General features: G+C 56.0%; 2 protein-coding genes across 3 annotated transcripts; both read right to left on the bottom strand.

Annotated features, from left to right (window-relative positions):
* Positions 1 to 584: 584 nt before the first annotated feature.
* Positions 585 to 12,241, bottom strand: LOC111160664 (Ras interacting protein 1). 2 transcript variants are annotated; one of them, XM_022523921.1, is made up of 11 exons: positions 12,105 to 12,241; positions 10,729 to 11,414; positions 9,023 to 9,378; positions 6,336 to 6,989; positions 5,306 to 5,343; positions 4,914 to 5,065; positions 4,692 to 4,807; positions 3,363 to 3,606; positions 2,982 to 3,154; positions 1,592 to 1,739; positions 585 to 998 (listed from the first exon to the last, which is right to left on the bottom strand). In XM_022523921.1, exons 1-11 carry the CDS (start codon positions 12,239 to 12,241, stop codon positions 799 to 801), a joined length of 2,904 nt encoding a protein of 967 aa, XP_022379629.1. In that variant the 3' UTR covers positions 585 to 798. The 2 variants fall into 2 exon arrangements, with proteins under 2 accessions (XP_022379629.1, XP_022379630.1); XM_022523922.1 differs by having other exon boundaries at positions 4,692 to 4,795.
* A 619-nt stretch (positions 12,242 to 12,860) lies between these two features.
* On the bottom strand, positions 12,861 to 16,365 carry LOC111160749 (izumo sperm-egg fusion 1). The gene is made up of 8 exons (XM_022524080.1): positions 15,969 to 16,365; positions 15,449 to 15,523; positions 15,184 to 15,270; positions 14,464 to 14,907; positions 14,177 to 14,277; positions 13,747 to 13,900; positions 13,247 to 13,451; positions 12,861 to 12,984 (listed from the first exon to the last, which is right to left on the bottom strand). Exons 1-8 carry the CDS (start codon positions 16,201 to 16,203, stop codon positions 12,861 to 12,863), a joined length of 1,425 nt encoding a protein of 474 aa, XP_022379788.1. The 5' UTR covers positions 16,204 to 16,365.
* Between the last annotated feature and the right edge of the window lie 1,366 nt (positions 16,366 to 17,731).

Below are 17,731 nucleotides of genomic sequence, written 5' to 3'. Positions count from 1 at the left end.
GTCGCGACCCAGGCCTGCGGGCAGGTGCCACCTGTCGCTTATTTTTTCCTTGACGCAGCAGCAGGAGTCGGATTTAGGGGAGTGGAAAGTTCAAACTGGAGCCCCGAACTCCTGGATCCGAGGGAGGAGGGGGCTGGGGACCTGGAGTCCCGGGTCTGAGAGAGGAGTTGGGTGGGGGCCCGAACTTCCGGATGTGAGGAAGGAGGGATGCCAGCACAAGGACGAGAGGTGTTGGGATTCGGCAGTGTGTCCGACAGGCAGAAATGTCCAGGTGGGGGCTGGGAACCCAGACTCCCGGGTCTGAGGGAGAAGAGGGCTTTGAGGTCGGAGGGAGAGAAGTCTGGTTCCCTCCGGCAGGACTGAGGGCCTGATATCTGGCAGACCAAGCTTAGAGCTCTGTCCTGAAATGCGTGGGAGGCCCCAGGGCTCCGGGTTTGGATTACACACAGCAGGGCAAGCTGAGGCCGAGGCTATAAATACTTCCTCGGACTCGGCAAGAACCCAACACTCTAGTCGATGACCCTGGTGCTCTAATCCGCAGAAAATCATCATCACCAGCGTTCCCGAGTCTTACAAGTGAGGCGTTGCCAATACCACAGATACCTTTATTGCTCCTTGCGCTCACATCCCAAGCCCATCTTCCCATTGTCCCAACCTCTACTACCCGAAAACTCAAACTCCCGGCATCCCACGCGGGGAAAGAACTACAACTCCCAGAGAGCTCTTAGCTCAGGCGGGCTCCGGGTAGTAGCAGCTGAAGAATTTTTCAAGGTTCGCGCGCTCGTTTGTTATTGGCTTTCAAGGAGGCGTGGCCACGGGAGGTCCGTGGCGGTGATTGGCCGGCAGTTCCTGCTGCTCAAGATCCCAGAGGAGGCGGCGGAGCCTGCGCAGTTCACGGTGTAGGGCGTCGTCCGTCACAGGACCCGTGAGGCGCAGGCGCGAGCTGCCCAAGGGCAGGATGAGGGGAGGATGGGAAGAGAAGCTTTCGAAGATGTCCCCTAAGAGACCGAAGAAGACGGAGTCAAACTCTGAAAATGGGCGTGGGGCAGCAGTGTTGGGGAGAGGCTGCGTCACGCCCGAAGGAAGGAAAAACTTCGAAACCCCAGCAATTCCTAGAGCTGGATCCACGCAATCAGGACTCTCGGGAGTCCTCAAGCATCATGGGAGTTGTAGTTTCAGAGAAAGGCCACCGTTGCTCGGGAAACGGACGAGGTATTGGGTTCTTAGATGCATAAGGAAGGAAGGTCTGGGAACTTAGTTTTACGGATTCCTTAGAATGGAGGGGACTGGAACCTGAACTCCTGGGTGAGGAGGGAAGGTTGTCGGGGGAAGAGGCTGGGGCCCTGAACCCTGGGGAAAAAAGGATCTAGGGGTTGAACTTATATACCCTGGGGGAGGAGGGTGCTGGGGTCTATCACTTAAGTCTTGATGGAGGAGAGGGTTAAGGGTCCAGAATCCTGGGCCAGAAGGAGGAAGGGGCTGGCGCTATGGATTCCTGGGTCCTGAGACCAAGGGGAAAAAAAAAAAACCAAAAACAAAAAAAAACAAAAACGCTGACAGCTCCAGTGCCTCTGTCCCCATCTCTCCTCACCTGTGTCCACAGCATCTCGCTCTGCAGTGGGAGGGTCCCAGGCAGGTGGTGGCCCACGGCCAGGACCCAGCTGGTAGTGGCTGAGCAGATGGTGGAGCTGAGCAGGGGTCAGTGTGGGGTGGTCAGTTCGTAGGCTGCTCCATGAAGCCTGGTGGGAAGATCAGGTGAGAAACCTATGGTCATTATTGGGCAGCTGAGAAATCCTAAAATGGAAGGCCCTCCATAAAGGGCATGAATGTGGTGGGTAGATTGTGGTGTCTGTGTGATATCTTCCAGACACTGTGAGGCCAGGCTGTCAGCCAAAGTTTCAGTGGGAAAGGGCACTTTAAATAAAATGTGATTTGGGGCGCCTGAGTGGCTCAGGTCTGTTGTCTGTTCAAGTCAAGGTCCCAGGGTCCTGGGATCAAGCCCCGCATTGGGCTCCTGGCTCAGGGGGGAACCTGCTTCTCCCTCTCCCTCTGCCTGCAGCTCCCCCTGCTGTGTGCTTGTGCTTCCTCTCTCTTTCTCTGTCAAATAAATAAATAAAATCTTTTTTTTTTTTAAGTGATTTGCTTCTGCATAGATGAGGATGTAGGCGTTGGTGGGGAGGGTGGAGAAGAACAAAATTGGCCATTAGTTTGTATTACTGAAGCTGATGACATGTACCGAAGCCTTCATTACTGTACTGTGGCTGCTTTTTGTATCTGAATATTTCTACACCCAACTGAGATGACATCGGAATCATCACTGGGGTAAAACCCAAACGCTGGGGACCCAGATTGCCTGGGTCCAAAAATCCCACTTTGACTACTCATTACCTTCTGGCAAGTCACTGTACCTCACTTTCTACATTTGTCAATTGGGTGTGGGCAGGAATAGCGACTATCTAACGGGGTGGTTCCGAGGATTCAATAAGGCAAGATTGCAAAGTGCTTCGGACACTGCCTGGTGCTTATCGAATGGTCTGTTAAAGTTTGGTAAATATAAATAAATGAAATCAAGTCACTTATTCTACCTGATTCTCAGTTTCCTCGTCTGAAATGAATTGTCAGTTAATAACCTATTTCATGAGGCTTAGTCAACATTCGGTGTGAAGCGCTAGACAGTGTCTGGTGTGTCTTTTATGTTCCATGCATGATTTAACTATCACATTCCTTGGTCTCAGAGCAGACCTTCTGAATCAGCACGTCTGAGTGTGGGGGGCCTTGGAAACTAGCATTAGTAAGTCCCATGGGATTCAGATGCAGTTGGGACACTTGTGGCTGATTTCCTTCTACTGTCGATGCATCACCCACAGTGTCAGAGCTGGGACCAGGGATAACACAAAGTCCAAGGGGAGATCCAAGGGTGAGCTGAAAACAGATGATGGCTGAGTGGGGTGGAGGAACCGAGAGGTCAGATCAGCAGTCACCTTGAGAAGGGAGGTGCGGGGCACGCAAAGGAGGTTCACAGCTATCGAGAGTTTCCGGAAGAATTCAGTGGCGATGTCACCCAGCCCAGCCCCCTGCAGCCAGTCCAAGACGAGGTCCAAGTTCGTTCGGATTTGGACGGCTCGGGACCATTGATAGAAGGGTCGACCTTGACCTGTGGGGAAGAGTATGAAAGGCAATGGTTGTGTGTGGACCTGGCCCTCCCACCTCCCAGATCCTTCCTATCCTTCAGCTTGGGATCTGGAGCTCGCTCTCCAGAGTCCCTAAACATAAGGCTGGATCCTGGGGCGTGGCGTCCGATTTGATGGGTCTCAGAGGTTCCCATGCTTTACTCCCCACCCCTTCCCCAGTCCAACCCTCACCTCGTTCCATCAGCGAGTTGAGAAGGGATGCATTGGAGAAGAAGAACAAGTAACCGAAAGTCTGAGACACAAGGTCCGGGTGCAGCTCACACTGGCTGGTCAGTTCCAGGGCCGCCTGGAACACGCCCAGGGTAGGTCTCAAGCCTGGAGGCATGGCCCCCAGGTCTGCGCCAGGCCCTGGCAGCTCTGCCCCAGCTGTGAAAGGGTTACTATCCAGGAGAGCCGGCAGGGTTGAATACAGAGTCTAAGAACACACAGAGATGAAAACAAGTGATTGGACTGCACTTCCTGGAAGTTTCAGGGTGACAGAGCTTCTGGGAATTCTAGTCCATTCTACCTGCAACACGCTAAAGGTTCTTTGTGAGCAAATCCCTACTTTCCAGACAGGCATCTAGCATTCATCAGGCCAAGGACACCTCAAGTCTTAAGAAAGCCTCCCGGAGTTTCTTGGGAATTTTAAGACCACCTCTCGTACCTCATAGGACTTGTAATTCTCAACAGAGACAGCCCAGAGTTCCCGAAGGAAAGAAAAAGAATGAAGAGTCAAGAAGTGGGGGTTGCATGGCAGTGAGCCAGTGGAAAGTGAGATCAGGCTAAGGACAGGAAATGAGGTCAGAGGCAAAGAAGAAATAAAGCTACACTTGGCAGGGATGGACAGGAGGCGAAGCGTTGGAGGAACGGGCTTCACCAATCAAGGCTGCTTAAGGAACAGAAGGACTCTCCCCAAAGATCTCCTTTACTGTTACAGATAGGGACTCAGGCCCACCAGAAGCCTGAAACCCAAGAATTCCAAGACACCATCTTAAGGTCAAGGGTGGTGGGGGACTGGGGCAAAGTCCTGCAGGACTAGCACTCCAGGGAGAAGCTCTGTGGCTCGGAAAAGGGAGTGAATTCAGAGCTGCAGGAAGTAAGTCAACAAACACTGGAAGTGAGGCCGGATTCAGTAGGACCTTTCATTTAAATGACAGGGTCCGGCACTGTTTGAGTCCTATCATCTACCTATTGATCGATCACCTATTAAATTTACCAGTGGACTTAGAAAACAGGAGCTTAAAAAAGTGAAAATGGTGATAGAACCATAGGTAATAAAGTTAGGCAGTCAAGAGGGGATCGTTGCAGAGACAGGAAGAGAAGCCGGAAAGACAGGAAGTGATGTAGGCTCAAACAGGAAGTGGTACCAGAACAGCAAAGTGCTTCGGTGAATGGGAAGTGATGTCAGAGAAGCAGGGACTCTTACAAGGTCAAACGGGAAGTGACATAGGAGCGATCCGACATAATTCCAACCGGAAATGAGATTATGTCAGACAGGAAGCAGGGGAGGAGACCAACCTTGGTGAGGTAGTAGACAGACTGCTGGAAGGTACACATGATGACCTCGTCCAGGAGGGCCATGGCCTCATCACATAATTCCAAGTCATTGCAGAGCTGTGGGTCTGAGGACAGACCTGGGGGTGAGAGAGAGAACCGGAGGCTGACAGGCAGGAGCCCAAGTTCCCAAGCAGCAAGAATAACAGGGGGCTTGGACAGGCTTGGGCTTGGGTCAGAGCTCACCCTCCTGGTCAGCCTCCTTCTCCATCTCCAGCACCTTCTCCTGCACAAAGCTCAGCAGCTCCGTGGTGTTGGCCATCCATAGCATGAGCGGCCGCAGCTCCACGGACACAGCCTCGGGAGTCAAGGGCACCTCGGGGACTCCCTCCGGGTGGCTGGGGAAGGAGAAAAGGACCTGTGATCTTTGTCCAATCCCCACCGTAGTGTCCAAACCCCGAAATTAGACCCCGGGGTCTAATTGGGGACCAAGACCAATCCTCATTTCAGGGCTGGAAAAGTTGAGTGGTGAGGAAGAGCAAAAAGCTGCACTAAGCCAGGAATGGAGTGAAAGAGCCCCCGCTGCAAACCCCGACCCCTGCATCCCTTTAGTTCCTTCTCCCCAGAACTTCTCTTACTTCTCCGGCTGACGGTCTCCAATTTCCTTAATCTTTTCCTGTAGAACAGAAAGATCAGAGTCAAGGTTGGGAGGGGGTGGGGTGGGGAGAGGCCTACGAGTTAATACCCTGGTGTTTCTAGAAGCACCTTTTTTTTTTTTTAAAGATTTTATTTTTTTATCTGACAGAGAGAGATCACAAGCAGGCAGAGAGGCAGGCAGAGAGAGAGGGGGAAGCAGGCTCCCTGCTGAGCGGAGAGCCTGATGCGGGGCTTGACCCCAGGACCCTGGGATCATGACCTGAGCCGAAGGCAGAGGCTTAACCCACTGAACCACCCAGGCGCCCCTAGAAGCACCTTTTTGACAGAGACTCTCCCCACTCAAATGGGCTCTAACCCTCAAGCATCAGAATGGTCTCTCCTCTTCTTACCTTTTAAAACACAAACCCTTATGATTGTGAGTGCTCTGTCGCCCTCAGGTCCGCTCAAATAGTATCTTCTTACCCCGCCCCCGCCCCCCCCAACCAAAACACTTCCTTAAGCTTCTAATGAGCCCTAGCTCAGTGGGCTGGAACCCATTGGATGGAACCATGGAACTCAGTGGGAATGGAAACCCCATTCTGGATGATTTCTCCCAGGCACTTCCATCTGTAAGTCGGACAAATTTGTTCTTCCTCCCCTCCAAGAATGGTCTGGACCGCGACTACTCAAAGCCCCCCGCCCAAGAGGCTGCCGGCCTCACCTCCCACAATGTTCTCTCTCGACTTCTCATCCAGCGGGATCTCGCCCGATCTCCCAGAATGATTTCTCCCGTTATCCCACAGGTGCAAAGGTGGTATTTCACCTGCCTTCTCTTCTAGCACCGTGGATGAAGCCACAGCTCCCAGCATCCCCGTGAGCCCCCTTGCATAATAGCCCCCCCCCCCCCCCCCCCCCCCCCCCGCGGAGCATCCTGGAAGGAGTGGTTTCAGCCCGCCCACATGGCTGGAAGGTGGAGAGGAGGCATGGCTGGGGAAAGAACCTGGAGCGCCGACGGTGGCGGAAGGCACTCACCCAGACAGCCTCCTTGATTAAACGGGCCAGGCGGCCCAGCAGGCGTGGGAGGTGGCCCAGCTCCAGTTCCCGGGCTGAATGCTGCACGCACAGCGCCAGCAGCGTGGCGGGCCCGAGCGGTGGCAGGTCCCCAGCGCCCGCAGCCGCAGCGCGCACAATCTCGCCCAGGAGCGCCTCTTCCTCGCGCGGCCGGAAGCGCAGCACCGGCTCGCGGCCGTCTAAGTAGGCCGCCAGCGCCTCGCCCCGCTCCTGCAGACCCCGGCCGCATAGGCGGCAAGAGAAGGCCCAGCCGGGACCCGGCGGGGCGGCCCCAGGGCGGGCGGGCAGCCAGGGCGGCCGCGCCGGCCCCGAGCCTCCAGAGCGGGGGTCCTTGTACATGAAGAGGAAATGCTCGCCCAGCCCCAGCAGATCGCCAGGGTGCAGCTCCGCCTCCCGCAGCAGGAGGCACCCGTTGTGCGTGACTGGGGCACCCCGGGATGGGCGCACCATGGCCGGGGGCTCAGGGCCCGCTCGCACAGTGCAGTGCCGCGGCAGGATGTCAGGGGCATTGAGAAAGGTGTCCACATATGGGGCCGGGGACCCCCCGCGGGCCGAGGAGTTCCCGCCCCGGCCAAAGACATGCTGCTCCCGCGTCATCACATATACCACGAAGTCCTGGAGGGAAAAGGAAGATACAGGAGGGACAGCTCCAGGAGAAATGGACACTTGCAAGGAGGACCCTTTGTCACACTCAACTCGCCCATCAACCACCTTCCTTAGAATGAACACTTCCAAGATCTCCTGGGATGTCAAGGACTCACCAATTACCTCCACCCAAGCATGCATGAGTGGACTTCTCAAAGGCACTTCCTGTGACAGACTGCCCCCTAACACTCATCTTGAAGACCAGCTGCTTATAAGGAAACCCCTTTCTTTATAGGGACTCTAGAATTCCCCTCCCTCAAATTGTTGATGCTTTCCAGGAAGCCTTTGTCCAGTAGACTCTCCCATCTTCTCACCTCCTCTGAACGGACCCTTACAAGGCAATCCGTTCCCACAGTATACTTGTCCCACAACATCCAGCTCAAAGAACAGGTGCTTCCAAGAATACCACACCCCACTACTAAAATGGACTATCCTATTACAAAGAATGGAACTTTCCAAGGAAATCTTTCTTTTAGGAACCCCATGACGGAGACTACCAAAGACATTTCTCCTTCCAATAACAGCTTCTCTGAATATTTCCAAAACAAGGGATAGATATCTCTAAAGAGATTCCCCCTTCGAACAAAGGTTTTGTTCCATTTTCTCCACCCCACGAGTAGGCACTCTGGGGAGACTCCCCTTTCTACAATGAACTCTCATTTTTCCCCAACCCATGCTGGACTCACTTCCAAAGAGACATAGTACTACAATGGACTTGTCTACTACCCTCATTCCCATGATAGAGGATTCCAAAGATGGCCACTCGTGACTACATGAGTGCAGATAAATTCCCCTCTATGAGCGATTCACCTCTTACTCCTGATCCCAAGGAAGGAAGACTTCCAATGAAGCTTCTTTCTTAAAAAGGAATTTCTCATGAACCTCGCTCAAAAGAATGAATGCTTCCAATGTTTTCCCCTCTTCCAATAACAGACTCCCCTATACTCCCAGAACAGATCCTTCCGATTTGAGTATCTTCCCAAAATAGACCCTCCTATTCTCCAAACTTGTCTGGAGAAATAGGCTGTTGTAATATATGCAAACTCCTCCCTATAATGAACTTGCCCCATCTTCTTGCCCCAACAAGGAAGAATGAATTCTTCTAAGCGAGCCCTTCTCTAAATAGTCTTCCTCATTCACTCAATTATAAAGCCAGGCCACCTAACCCGATTGATCACTCTCTATGACAGTAAAAATGGGACTAATCACTAAGTTCCACCCGTGGCCCTTCCCACTGATTCCCAGAAGCACCTGTTGAACGTGGCTTGTACCACTTGGCTGTTACCCAAAGTTGAACAACATCATGAAAATGATTCTCCCAATCATCACCTGCACAAAAGTGAGTATTTCCAATAATACATTGTTTCTATTAATGAAATAATTTCCCAGTAACCCACTAATAATTTTCTACTAACTCCTAATCCTTTCTCCCCCTCTGCTTCCTAACACTCAAGCAAGTTCTATTGTCACCCAAATATATAAAATAGAAGTATGAGTATCACCTACCCCCATCAACAATAGTCAGATCGTTTTAGTGTAAACCAGCACCTTTAAAGAATGGATTAGTCCACTCCTTCCCAAAAAATGCAGGCTTATCCAGAACAAGATTCCATCCATCCATCAAATTATCTTCTTCCCAAACAAGACAGACACTTCCATTACTCCTCATCAAGAAACAGAACCTTACAAGGAGATCCCTTTTCTACAATAGACTCTCACAACCCCTCCCCCGCAAAGACAGTGCTTTCCCTCGGTTTGGCATGAAATGAGCCATTGGCTACTTGTTCTTCCATCCAGATCTTTTCAGCCATCAACCCCCACCACTACCACCTTCCGCCGGCCCTCCATGCCCCATCTCTAACAATGACTTCTCCTACCCTGGAACCTTACTGGGGCATACCTGAGACTACCAAGACCCAAGGAATTCTGGGAGTTGTAATTTTGTCTCCCTGCCACGGAAGGGTAGAGCGTAGGTCTCTCCCAGTAGGATAGGCTGCGCTTACCTGGGCGTCCTGGTAGCCCTGGAGCAGCAGGAAGTAGGGACGGTTGCTGGGGGCCTGGATGAGGCACTGGGTCAACTGATCGAAGTCGCTAGGGTCTGCGGGTCCGATCTGGGCGTCCGCTGCCCCCGGGGCCATGCTAAGTGCCTGCTGCCGGCGCTCCTGCTGCCGCCGCCGCCGCCCCTGCAGGCTGAGCTCCGACACGCTGCGCCGCAGGGACAGGTTTTCCGAGCGCTCTTTGCCCCCGGACCCAGCCGGGGGCCCTGACCCCGACCCCGGGCCGGGACTGGCTAGCGCCGCCCCGCCGGACGCCGCCCGGGAGCGGTTCTTTTGTGGCCGCCACGAGGGGGCGCCCGTGCCTGCCGAGAGACACGGAGGGATGAGGCTGAGACTGGAAAGAGGCAGATTGTAAAGAGACAAAGAATTTACAGAGAAACGAGGCGGCTTCCCACATTTAGGTTTTTGATATGCAGGTCCCTGTGCCTGGAACACACTTTCTGCCTGACTCCTACCCACCTTGCAGTTTTCAGCTCAGAAATTCATTCTTTCAACTGTTTTTTGAGGGGGAGGGGGCACCTACTACGTGCGGGGCACTGCTGCACCACACCGGGCCCAAGGAGTGAACTGATGTGTTCTCACCAGGCTGTAAAACATAGCAGGGTGGGGTCTTCACCTGTCATGTGCTCACTGCATTCCCCCACGGCCCTAAATAATGTGTGGCCCACAGTAGGCGCTCAACGAATGCTTTTGGGAGTTGGGGGGAGAGAGCGATGGTTATAATCGCCATTCTTTATTAAGCAACTACTATGTGCCAAGTCTTGTGCTAAAGCCCTGTTATACATGATCTCATCTCACCTTCGCCTAGGGTTTCGCTCAGTTTAACTGGCAAAGGATAGATTGGAATCCAAGCCAGAGTTCAAAGCTCATGCGTATAACTACTACACCACTTTATCTCTCAAAGGGAGACTCAGAAACAGAAAAGCTGTAGAAGGCTCCCTGAGCGGCCCGTGGCCCTGAGCCAGACCCCATCCCTGCCAGGCCCGGCTCCGCGTGCCCTGTTCCACCCAAGGCATCACCTCCTGTTCCAGGCCCGGCCTTCTCCGAGACTGGGCCGGCATGTAAGCATGACCTTCCTCGGCCTCTACAAACATTCTCTCTCTTCATTTCCCTTGAGCCACCCTCAAGTCTCCCATTCACACTCTGCAGTCCACCGAGCCTAGGGCACCTGCTCCAAGGCCAGCTCCCCTGAGGCTCCGCCCTACTCTAGGTCCAGATCAAGCAGTCCATTTCTTCACTTCCCAAGTCCCTTCCCCTTATACGCTTAATCTACACGGGCCTGGTCCCTCATGAACCCCTTCAACCTATTGCTCTGAGAGTCTTCCTGCCAGAGGCCAGGCTGACACTCAACACCTCTGTTCCGCAGGCCCCGCCCACCAGCTCTGCCAAAACCTCTGGCCTGGCCCCTCTTGCTGAGCTGGGTCTGGCCCCAGCCCCACTCTCCACGAGACCCGGTGCTATAGGTCACTCCCAGTCCTCTTCTCTCCCGCGAGTCCCGCCTCCAGCCTACGACTCGTCCCTCCAGTCCCGCCCCGATCCTGCCCCCCCGTCCCCGCCCCCGTCCCCGCCCCACCTCCCGCAGGCCCCGTCTCCATGGCAGGCCCCGCCCCAGCCCGCAAAGCCCCGCCCCCAGAATCCGGCTGGCGGCTCACCATCGCTGTCCGCCGCCCCGAAGGCCTCCTGCTCCAGGCGGCGCGCCTCCTCGCGGCCGCGCAGCTCGAAACGCCGCGCCCAACCGGGCCGCGCTCGCCACAGCTCCTGCACCAGCAGCGGACGCTCCGAGTCGCCCAACACGCGCAGGTGCTCCGCCCGCCAGTCGCCGCTGCCCACGTCGCCCGCCGCCGGCCGGCCCAGCGCGTCGCACAGCGCGAAGGCGTCCACGCAGCTGCTCTCGCCCGGGCTGCCGGCGGGGCTGCCCGCCAGCCCGTAGCGCTCCAGCGCCTCGGCCACCAGCTCACGTGCCGTGGAGCGCGCGGTGGCCAGCACGCTCTTGTAGTTGGCTCCCGACGCCAGCCCGGCGCCGAAGATCTTGAGGACCCCCGGGGGCGCCGTGGCGCGCGTGGCCAGCGGGGGCTCGGGGGCCACGCCGGCTGACAGCTCCGGCAGTTTCTTTTCGCTGGCCCAGCGCTGGGCACCCCCTGGAGTCGCGGGGCCTCCCGCGCCGCCGGACCCCGTGGCCCCGGTCCCCGAGCCCCGAAAGAGCTGGGAGATGCGCTTGGCGCGACTCCCCGAGGCTCCCCCGGCCGCCTTAACCGCGCCCACTCGCCGCAACTCCACGTGCGGCGGCGGCGGGGGCAGCGGCTCGCTGCTGCGGCTTCCCGTGTCCGAAGAAGACGACCTGGGAGCCCGCCGGGGAGTGGAGAGGCGGGAGAAAGACCCAGAAAGACAGGCAGAGAAGGGAGTAGATGGTAGAGAAGGAGAGAGGTGGGCAAAGATCCAGACAGAGGGGACAGAGACCCAGGGAGGAAGGGATGGCGGCGGTGGGGGCGGGGTGGGGGTGGCCAGAGACCCATTGAGAGGGAACAGGGAAGCAGAGAAAGGGCAACAGAAACCCAGAGAAAAAGAGGGACGGAGCCCCAGAGAGCGAAGAAGATGGGAGACAAGGTACCCACAGAAGGGTGAGAGATTGGGGGGGGGGGGGGGGGTAGCAACAGAGATGAGGTTGGGCAGAGGCCAGAAGCAAAGAGAGAGATAAATACATAAATAAAAAGCAAGTCCCCCAGAAGGAAATTCCAAGAAGCAGGGAGGGGAGGAAGGAAGGTGAACCAAATCCCTGTGTCCACATCCCCCTGTCCATCCAGCCTAACTCCATCTCCAGCCCCAGCACTCCCAACCCTGGGCCTGAGAGCGCTGTGGCCCACGGTCTCCTCCTGCCTGCCAGCTCACTTGCCGTTCAGGACAAGAACTGGAAGCCAATCCTTGCGGCCCCTGGCATTACCCGGCACAGAGACTGGGTCATAAACGGGGACAAATGGGAAGCAGATGGGGCAGGGGAAGGAGTCTCAAGGGGGGTGGGGTGGGAACTCACTTAACAGAGGCAGCGCTGGGCCAGCGACGTCCCAGCTTGGCCAGCTGCTTCCTGGGGGAATTGATCCACAGGCCCACGGGGAGATGGAGCTTCCCGAAGCGGGGGCTTCCGCCCTCCTTCCGCTCACCAGATAGCATGGCCCTAAGGAAGGGTGGGTAAGACCCCAAATCCTGAGGCCCTGAGTGGCGGCGGGGTAGGGACAGAGGGGGACTGGGACTCCTCAGTCATAGAGGGGGGCTGGGGCTCAGACATTCTGAGTGGAGGAGAAAGATGGGAGCCTAGACTCCTGGGTGCTGAGATGTGAGGTGGAGGAGGACTGGCTCCTGGGTCTGGATTCCTGGGACCCTGGCACTTACCCTGCGTCAGGTCCCAGCAGCACCCTGGGGCCCTGGCTCCGTTGGCCCTGTTGGTTCCTGACCCCGCTGCTCCTGTTCAGCCTTTGCCTCTGCCCCAGCTCCCAGCACTGGGTGGGGGACAGGAAAAGGCGAGAGGAAACCCGGCAGGAAGAGCGGGGAGGGGGCGTCCTGTGAGGGGCCTGGGCCTGGGGGAGGAGATCTGGGTAGGGCTGGCCTTTCCCTGCTCCTTGATTCTGGAATTACGCCTCAGCCGGTTGGGCCCTTCCAGGACTCCAGGAGCTGGCTTCCCGGCCCCTCCTCTTAGACAGGAGACCATCCCCAGACCCAGACCTCTGGGGAAACCAAAAGTTAGGATCAGACCGGAGGAATGAGTCAGATATTGAGACAATCAGACAAATCTTTATTTGTGCCCTGATGATGTAGCTTTTTCCTTTGAAATCTGTGGTGGCGTGGCAGACTCCTTCATGGTGCCCAAACAGTCCTTGATGCAATTGATCACCCTCTCAGGCCGAAAGCAAAGTATCCTGGGGGTGGGGGTTGCAAACAGCAGAACCAGATTAGGTCCTGAGTGAGGGACACCCCTCCCAGCCTCCCTATATTTGATCTAATTCTAGCAGTGATCCAAGCTTAGCTCACCTAGATAAGCCCCACCCTGTTTTCTAAGACCCATCCCCAACGGAAATACAGCTCCCAGTATTTCCCTAGCTCCCAGACCCCCTCCGGCGTTAGGAAGTTGGAAATCCCGCCCCTTGCTCCAAGCCCTGCCTTCTTCAGTGGGCGGCTCACGCGGTCGCAAAGCCGATTATCAGCACCACAAAGCCCCAGATCAGCAGTCCGATCAGACGGCCTCTCAGCATGTTCTCGGACTTCGGACACTGTGTCGATGTAGGCTGGCCGGCTGGGGGCCTCTGGAGGCTACCCGAATCCCCCGGACCTGCAGCCTCCCCAGCCTGGCTTGACGGTAGCTCTTCACTGATCCTTTCGGGCAACACTGACAGAGGAGAGGGAAGACGTCCTGGGAGGGCACGAAGGTCCCGCCCGAGCCAACGCAAGCCTGCTCCACTCCAGCCAGCCCCAGGACCCACGCCTTGCAGGAAGGAATCCAGCCCCTAAGTGCCTGAACACAGTGGTGGGAGGGCCACACCCGGGGCACGAAGCCACACCCTCGTGACCTGAAACCACACCCCTGCCGGAAGGGAATGCGGCCCAGACCACGCCCCTGAGGCTGACCGCTTTCCCCGCCGGGACCTTGAGTCCCACACTGCTGTCAACAGCCCAGCACTAACCTGTGACTCGAAAGAAGAGGATCGTGGCTGGGATGGACCGGACAGTGCCCAAACGGCAGCGGTAGACGCCTGCGTCCTCTGCGGTCACCGCGGTCTTGGTCAGGATGGGATCTTTCCCCTCGGACAGCAAGGTCTCAGAATTTTGCCCCCAAACCTAGACCCAAGCTCAAGGGGTCACAGAGGCCTGGGGAATTCAGGGTTTGGGGTTGTACAAGGGTGAGATCATCATGGGGCCTCAGCGGGGGAGATGGGAGTCCCGGGTATACTGGTCGGGACATGGGGTCCTCAGGGATCAGTAGAAACCAAACCTGGTAGGTAGGTCATGGGTCATAGGGATTGTGGGTGCAAACCTGTGGATACAGGGATCAAGGGGCTCACACAAGTCTGATGGACTTGGGGATCAAGGATTACAGGATTTAGAGGACCCCACCCTGAAAAAGCTGTAATTGGTCAGGCCTTGAGAGAGTCGATGCCAGTTGAGCTCACAGTTCAGGATCATATCTTCCTTTTCGTGGACGAGGACTACGCGCTCTGGGGATAGGGGGTTGCAGTGCGATGCTTCTTCCAAGTTCGGTGCCCTTCAACTCCCTCCCGCTTGGTCTCGGCCCCGCCTTCTCCCGTCGGCCGGCTCCAGGCTCCGCCCTCTCTAGATTCAGGCTCTCCTCTGGCTCCGCCCCTCTTGCACCGCCCCCCTCCTGCCGGCCCCAGCTCTCTCACCCCCGCAATTAGCTGTCTTTCGACAGGCGTGAACCTGCCTCTCGCAGGAATTGCACCAGATCAGACTCTGCAACATCACACCTGAAGGGGCGGTATCAACGCTGTATTCGCCCTGAGGGACGAGGCTAAAAGGAGAGGGCAGGGCCAAGGGCTGGGGCGGGGTCAGGTGCCCAATCCCGGGGAGGTCAGCCCAAGGGGCGGGGGTAGAAGGCAGCCCCGCTGGAAGAGGGATGGAACCAGGCTCGGTAAAGAGTGTAAATACAATATGACGGGCTCTCCAGTAAGCCCGTAGTGCGAAAGGACTGTGGAACCTCTCAGACGTGGAGAATGGAGAAACATCGAGACCCAAAGAGGGAGGAGAACGGCTGGGTATTACCGGAGCGACCATGAGGGATAAGGACCAGCTCCCAAATTCGGACTCACCACATTGGTTGGGACAAAAAACTGCCTCAGAAGAAAGAAAGAAAAAAAGAAATGATTATCAGATTGCTAAGTTAAAGGAGATGAGAGGAGGCAATGGGTTGGGGTTTGAACTCTTGTGTTTGAGGGAGGAAGGAAGGACCCAGGTGCCTGGATCCCTGGGTCCGAGGGAGGATGGAGTTGGGAGAGCCGAGGGGCGGGACTTAGAGAAGCGGGGGGCGGGGGAGGGGGTGGGGACAGGGACTCTGGGACTGTTGAAAAAGGGGCTGTGGTCCCTGAGGGACTCGCGTCTTCCCTCACCCTCTTTTTGGAACTGAGCTGCAAAGCGGGCAAAGATACCCTTCTGCAGGTGCAACATCCAAAACATCTCCTTCACGAAAAGTTCACCTGGGAAGGAGCAGGGTGACACAGGCCCTCACTCAAGGCCATGCGGCTAGGAGATGACAGAGCCGGAATTTGAACCTGGGCAGTTTGGCTCACAGAGCCACTACCAGACCAGTTGTCACCAACTATCATTTCTCCGAAAGATTCTGCAGCCCCTCCCCTGACCCCTCTGTGTATTTACCTTCTACGTTACTGTCTGTGATACGTTTCAAATCCTTCAGAAAACTCCATGATGCGTTTTCCAGTGTGGGCTCATCTGGAGGGGTGGGAGGCGGGGATGCGGGGAGGGGGAGATAGAAGTCCAGATTCCAAGCCTTACTGCCTCATTGGCTCAACTAGTGTCAGAAACTACAATACCCATGAGGCTACTGGGCAAGGATAAGACTGGTAAAGGGTTTGTCTGCCCATTGCCTTCTGGGAGTTGTAGTTGTTTTTTTTTTAATGTAGTTGTTCTTTAATTTTTAAGCACCAAAGTGGAGGCTAAAGTGGGAAACATAGTATTTGCCAGCCCTGGGTAAGGCCCAGAATCTGCATTCCAACCTTCTCCATTCCCGAGCCCAGTAGGCTCTGCCTCCAGCCCTGCCTTCCCTTCCCACTAAACCCTCCCCCCCGCCCCGCCCCCGGTCCGGCACCCCGCTATCCTAGCCACAGACCCCTCCTTTCCCAGGACTCAGGATTTCTACGCTCTTCCCTGCCCTCACCGACAACCCCCATATAGGAATCCTCCTGAATTGGCAGATTCTTGAAATCCAGCACGGCTTCTTTCACCCTTTTCATAAAGCTTTCGTGGCGCTCGGCCGGCAGGTGGTCAGGCAGGTAGGTCTTCTCCAAGGAGTCTAGCGCCTCCACGACCTTTGTAGCACACATGAGACAGGCCCGGGCAGGAAGCAGGCAGACGGCCAGCGCCGCCACCAGGAAGGGAAGTTGCGGACCCATTGCGACCGGAGCGCTCCGGCCGCGCCGAACCCCGGGGAGGGTCCTTTTACCCCACACTTTCACGCTAAGGGGGAAGATGCCCTTCCCCGAGACTAAGACCCTTAATTTGAAGGGCGCACACTTCTCGGTTAGGAAACCGAGGAGTCCGGAGACCCGATGAGCCCTAAACAGCCGCTGCCCGACCTTGACCTTGAATGCTGTGTCCTCAAATACAAGGATCCGCTGAAGAGCCGAATCCAGGCTGAGGGCTTTTAGGCAGGATGAGCAGGCCACGTCCTTCCACTCTGCTATTTTCCCACGCCTAAAATTAAGGATTTTGTTTGGGGGCGAGGGTGAGGTCGGTCCCGTGATTTGGAGAGCTTTTTGACTGGAGTCACGGTCACGGTTCGCCCCGGTCTACGAGGAATTTCCACAGCTTCCCCTTTCTAGCTTCCCACATGGGGCCCCAACTCCCCAAAAGATACTCCCAGGGAGTTTTCTCGGCCCCGCCCACAAGCCCAACGCTGAGTCTGAGAGGACCGCAACAAAGGGAGACTCCGCCTATCGTTCCATGATATCACAGAGGCGGCCGCGTTTTCAAACTAGAATTTTCCCAGCGTCTACCGAAAGGAAAGTATCTTGTTCCCTCCGGCTTCTAAAACCGAGGAAAGGACTTCTGGCTTTCAGCTTCCTCCCCTCCCTGGGCCCCCGGACCCAGGCTTCCGGCTAGGTGCACTCGGCCTTTTGCAAACCTGGCGTGGAGCCACGAAGATGAAGAAAGGGGCCCTTTCTAGCCCTAGGACTACGACTCCCAGGAGGCCCTGGGGTCTCTCCCTGGCCAGTCCGATGGCTCTATGGGAAATGTAGTTCCGGAGTTACACACTTCACTCGCTTCCTCCTACACTTTCTCTCCCTACCCACTGGGGCTTGATGCCCAGGTTCCAGAGGAAAGAGGCCTAGGGCTAATACTGAGGAACTGGGGTTCTATGGGTCCTGGAAGGTGTCTCCTTTTCTGCATCATTGAAACAGGCCACCAGAAAAACAAGCACCATGACTCACACAATTCTGAGAACAAGAGATGGCCAGGTTTGAGCAGGACAATACCCCTAGATGTGAATGAGTCCCTGGCAGTTCCGAAACTTTCCTCCTACACACACACACACACACACACACACACACACACACACACACACACACGACTCCAAAACACTGCAGGGACAGGTGTTAGCGATGTGGACTTTTAATTCATACCGCCCTCTCCCCCACCTGTGGCAGCCGAATTGGGAATGATCCCTCAAAACTCCCTTAGGAAGACTGAAAAAGGGGTCTGCGTTCTTCTGGGTGGACAGGAGATGTGATCAGAGTTGTCTGTAATAAAGCTAGCAGGCCACCTTCACTCCCTTCCAAAAGCCTCAAGGGGTTCCTGGAATCTGAGTCCAGAATCCCATCCTCCTTAGCCAGACCCTGCATTCCTTTCTGCCTGGGTCTGAGGACAGCCTGGGTCTGAGAACTGCTGAGGGTCTGCACACCCTCCATTCCTTTCAAACCT

This window comes from Enhydra lutris, unplaced genomic scaffold (genome assembly GCF_002288905.1).
Source record: "Enhydra lutris kenyoni isolate GAN:26980312 unplaced genomic scaffold, ASM228890v2 scaffoldscaffold77, whole genome shotgun sequence".
NCBI lineage: Eukaryota > Metazoa > Chordata > Mammalia > Carnivora > Mustelidae > Enhydra > Enhydra lutris.
This window is presented reverse-complemented; position numbering and strand designations above follow the sequence as displayed.

Excerpts from the sequence above, each read along its gene's own strand:
- LOC111160749 (XM_022524080.1), bottom strand. The coding sequence starts at position 16,203 with ATGGGTCCGCAACTTCCCTTCCTGGTGGCGGCGCTGGCCGTCTGCCTG. Across the intron at positions 15,271-15,448 it reads CACAGACAGTAACGTAGAAG|GTGAACTTTTCGTGAAGGAG; the intron begins GTAAATACACAG and ends GCTCCTTCCCAG. Across the intron at positions 12,985-13,246 it reads ATAATCGGCTTTGCGACCGC|GATACTTTGCTTTCGGCCTG; the intron begins GTGAGCCGCCCA and ends CCCCACCCCCAG.
- LOC111160664 (XM_022523921.1), bottom strand. The coding sequence starts at position 12,241 with ATGCTATCTGGTGAGCGGAAGGAGGGCGGAAGCCCCCGCTTCGGGAAG. Across the intron at positions 6,990-9,022 it reads AGGGCTACCAGGACGCCCAG|GACTTCGTGGTATATGTGAT; the intron begins GTAAGCGCAGCC and ends TTTTCCCTCCAG. Across the intron at positions 5,344-6,335 it reads TAATCAAGGAGGCTGTCTGG|GAAAAGATTAAGGAAATTGG; the intron begins GTGAGTGCCTTC and ends TCTGTTCTACAG.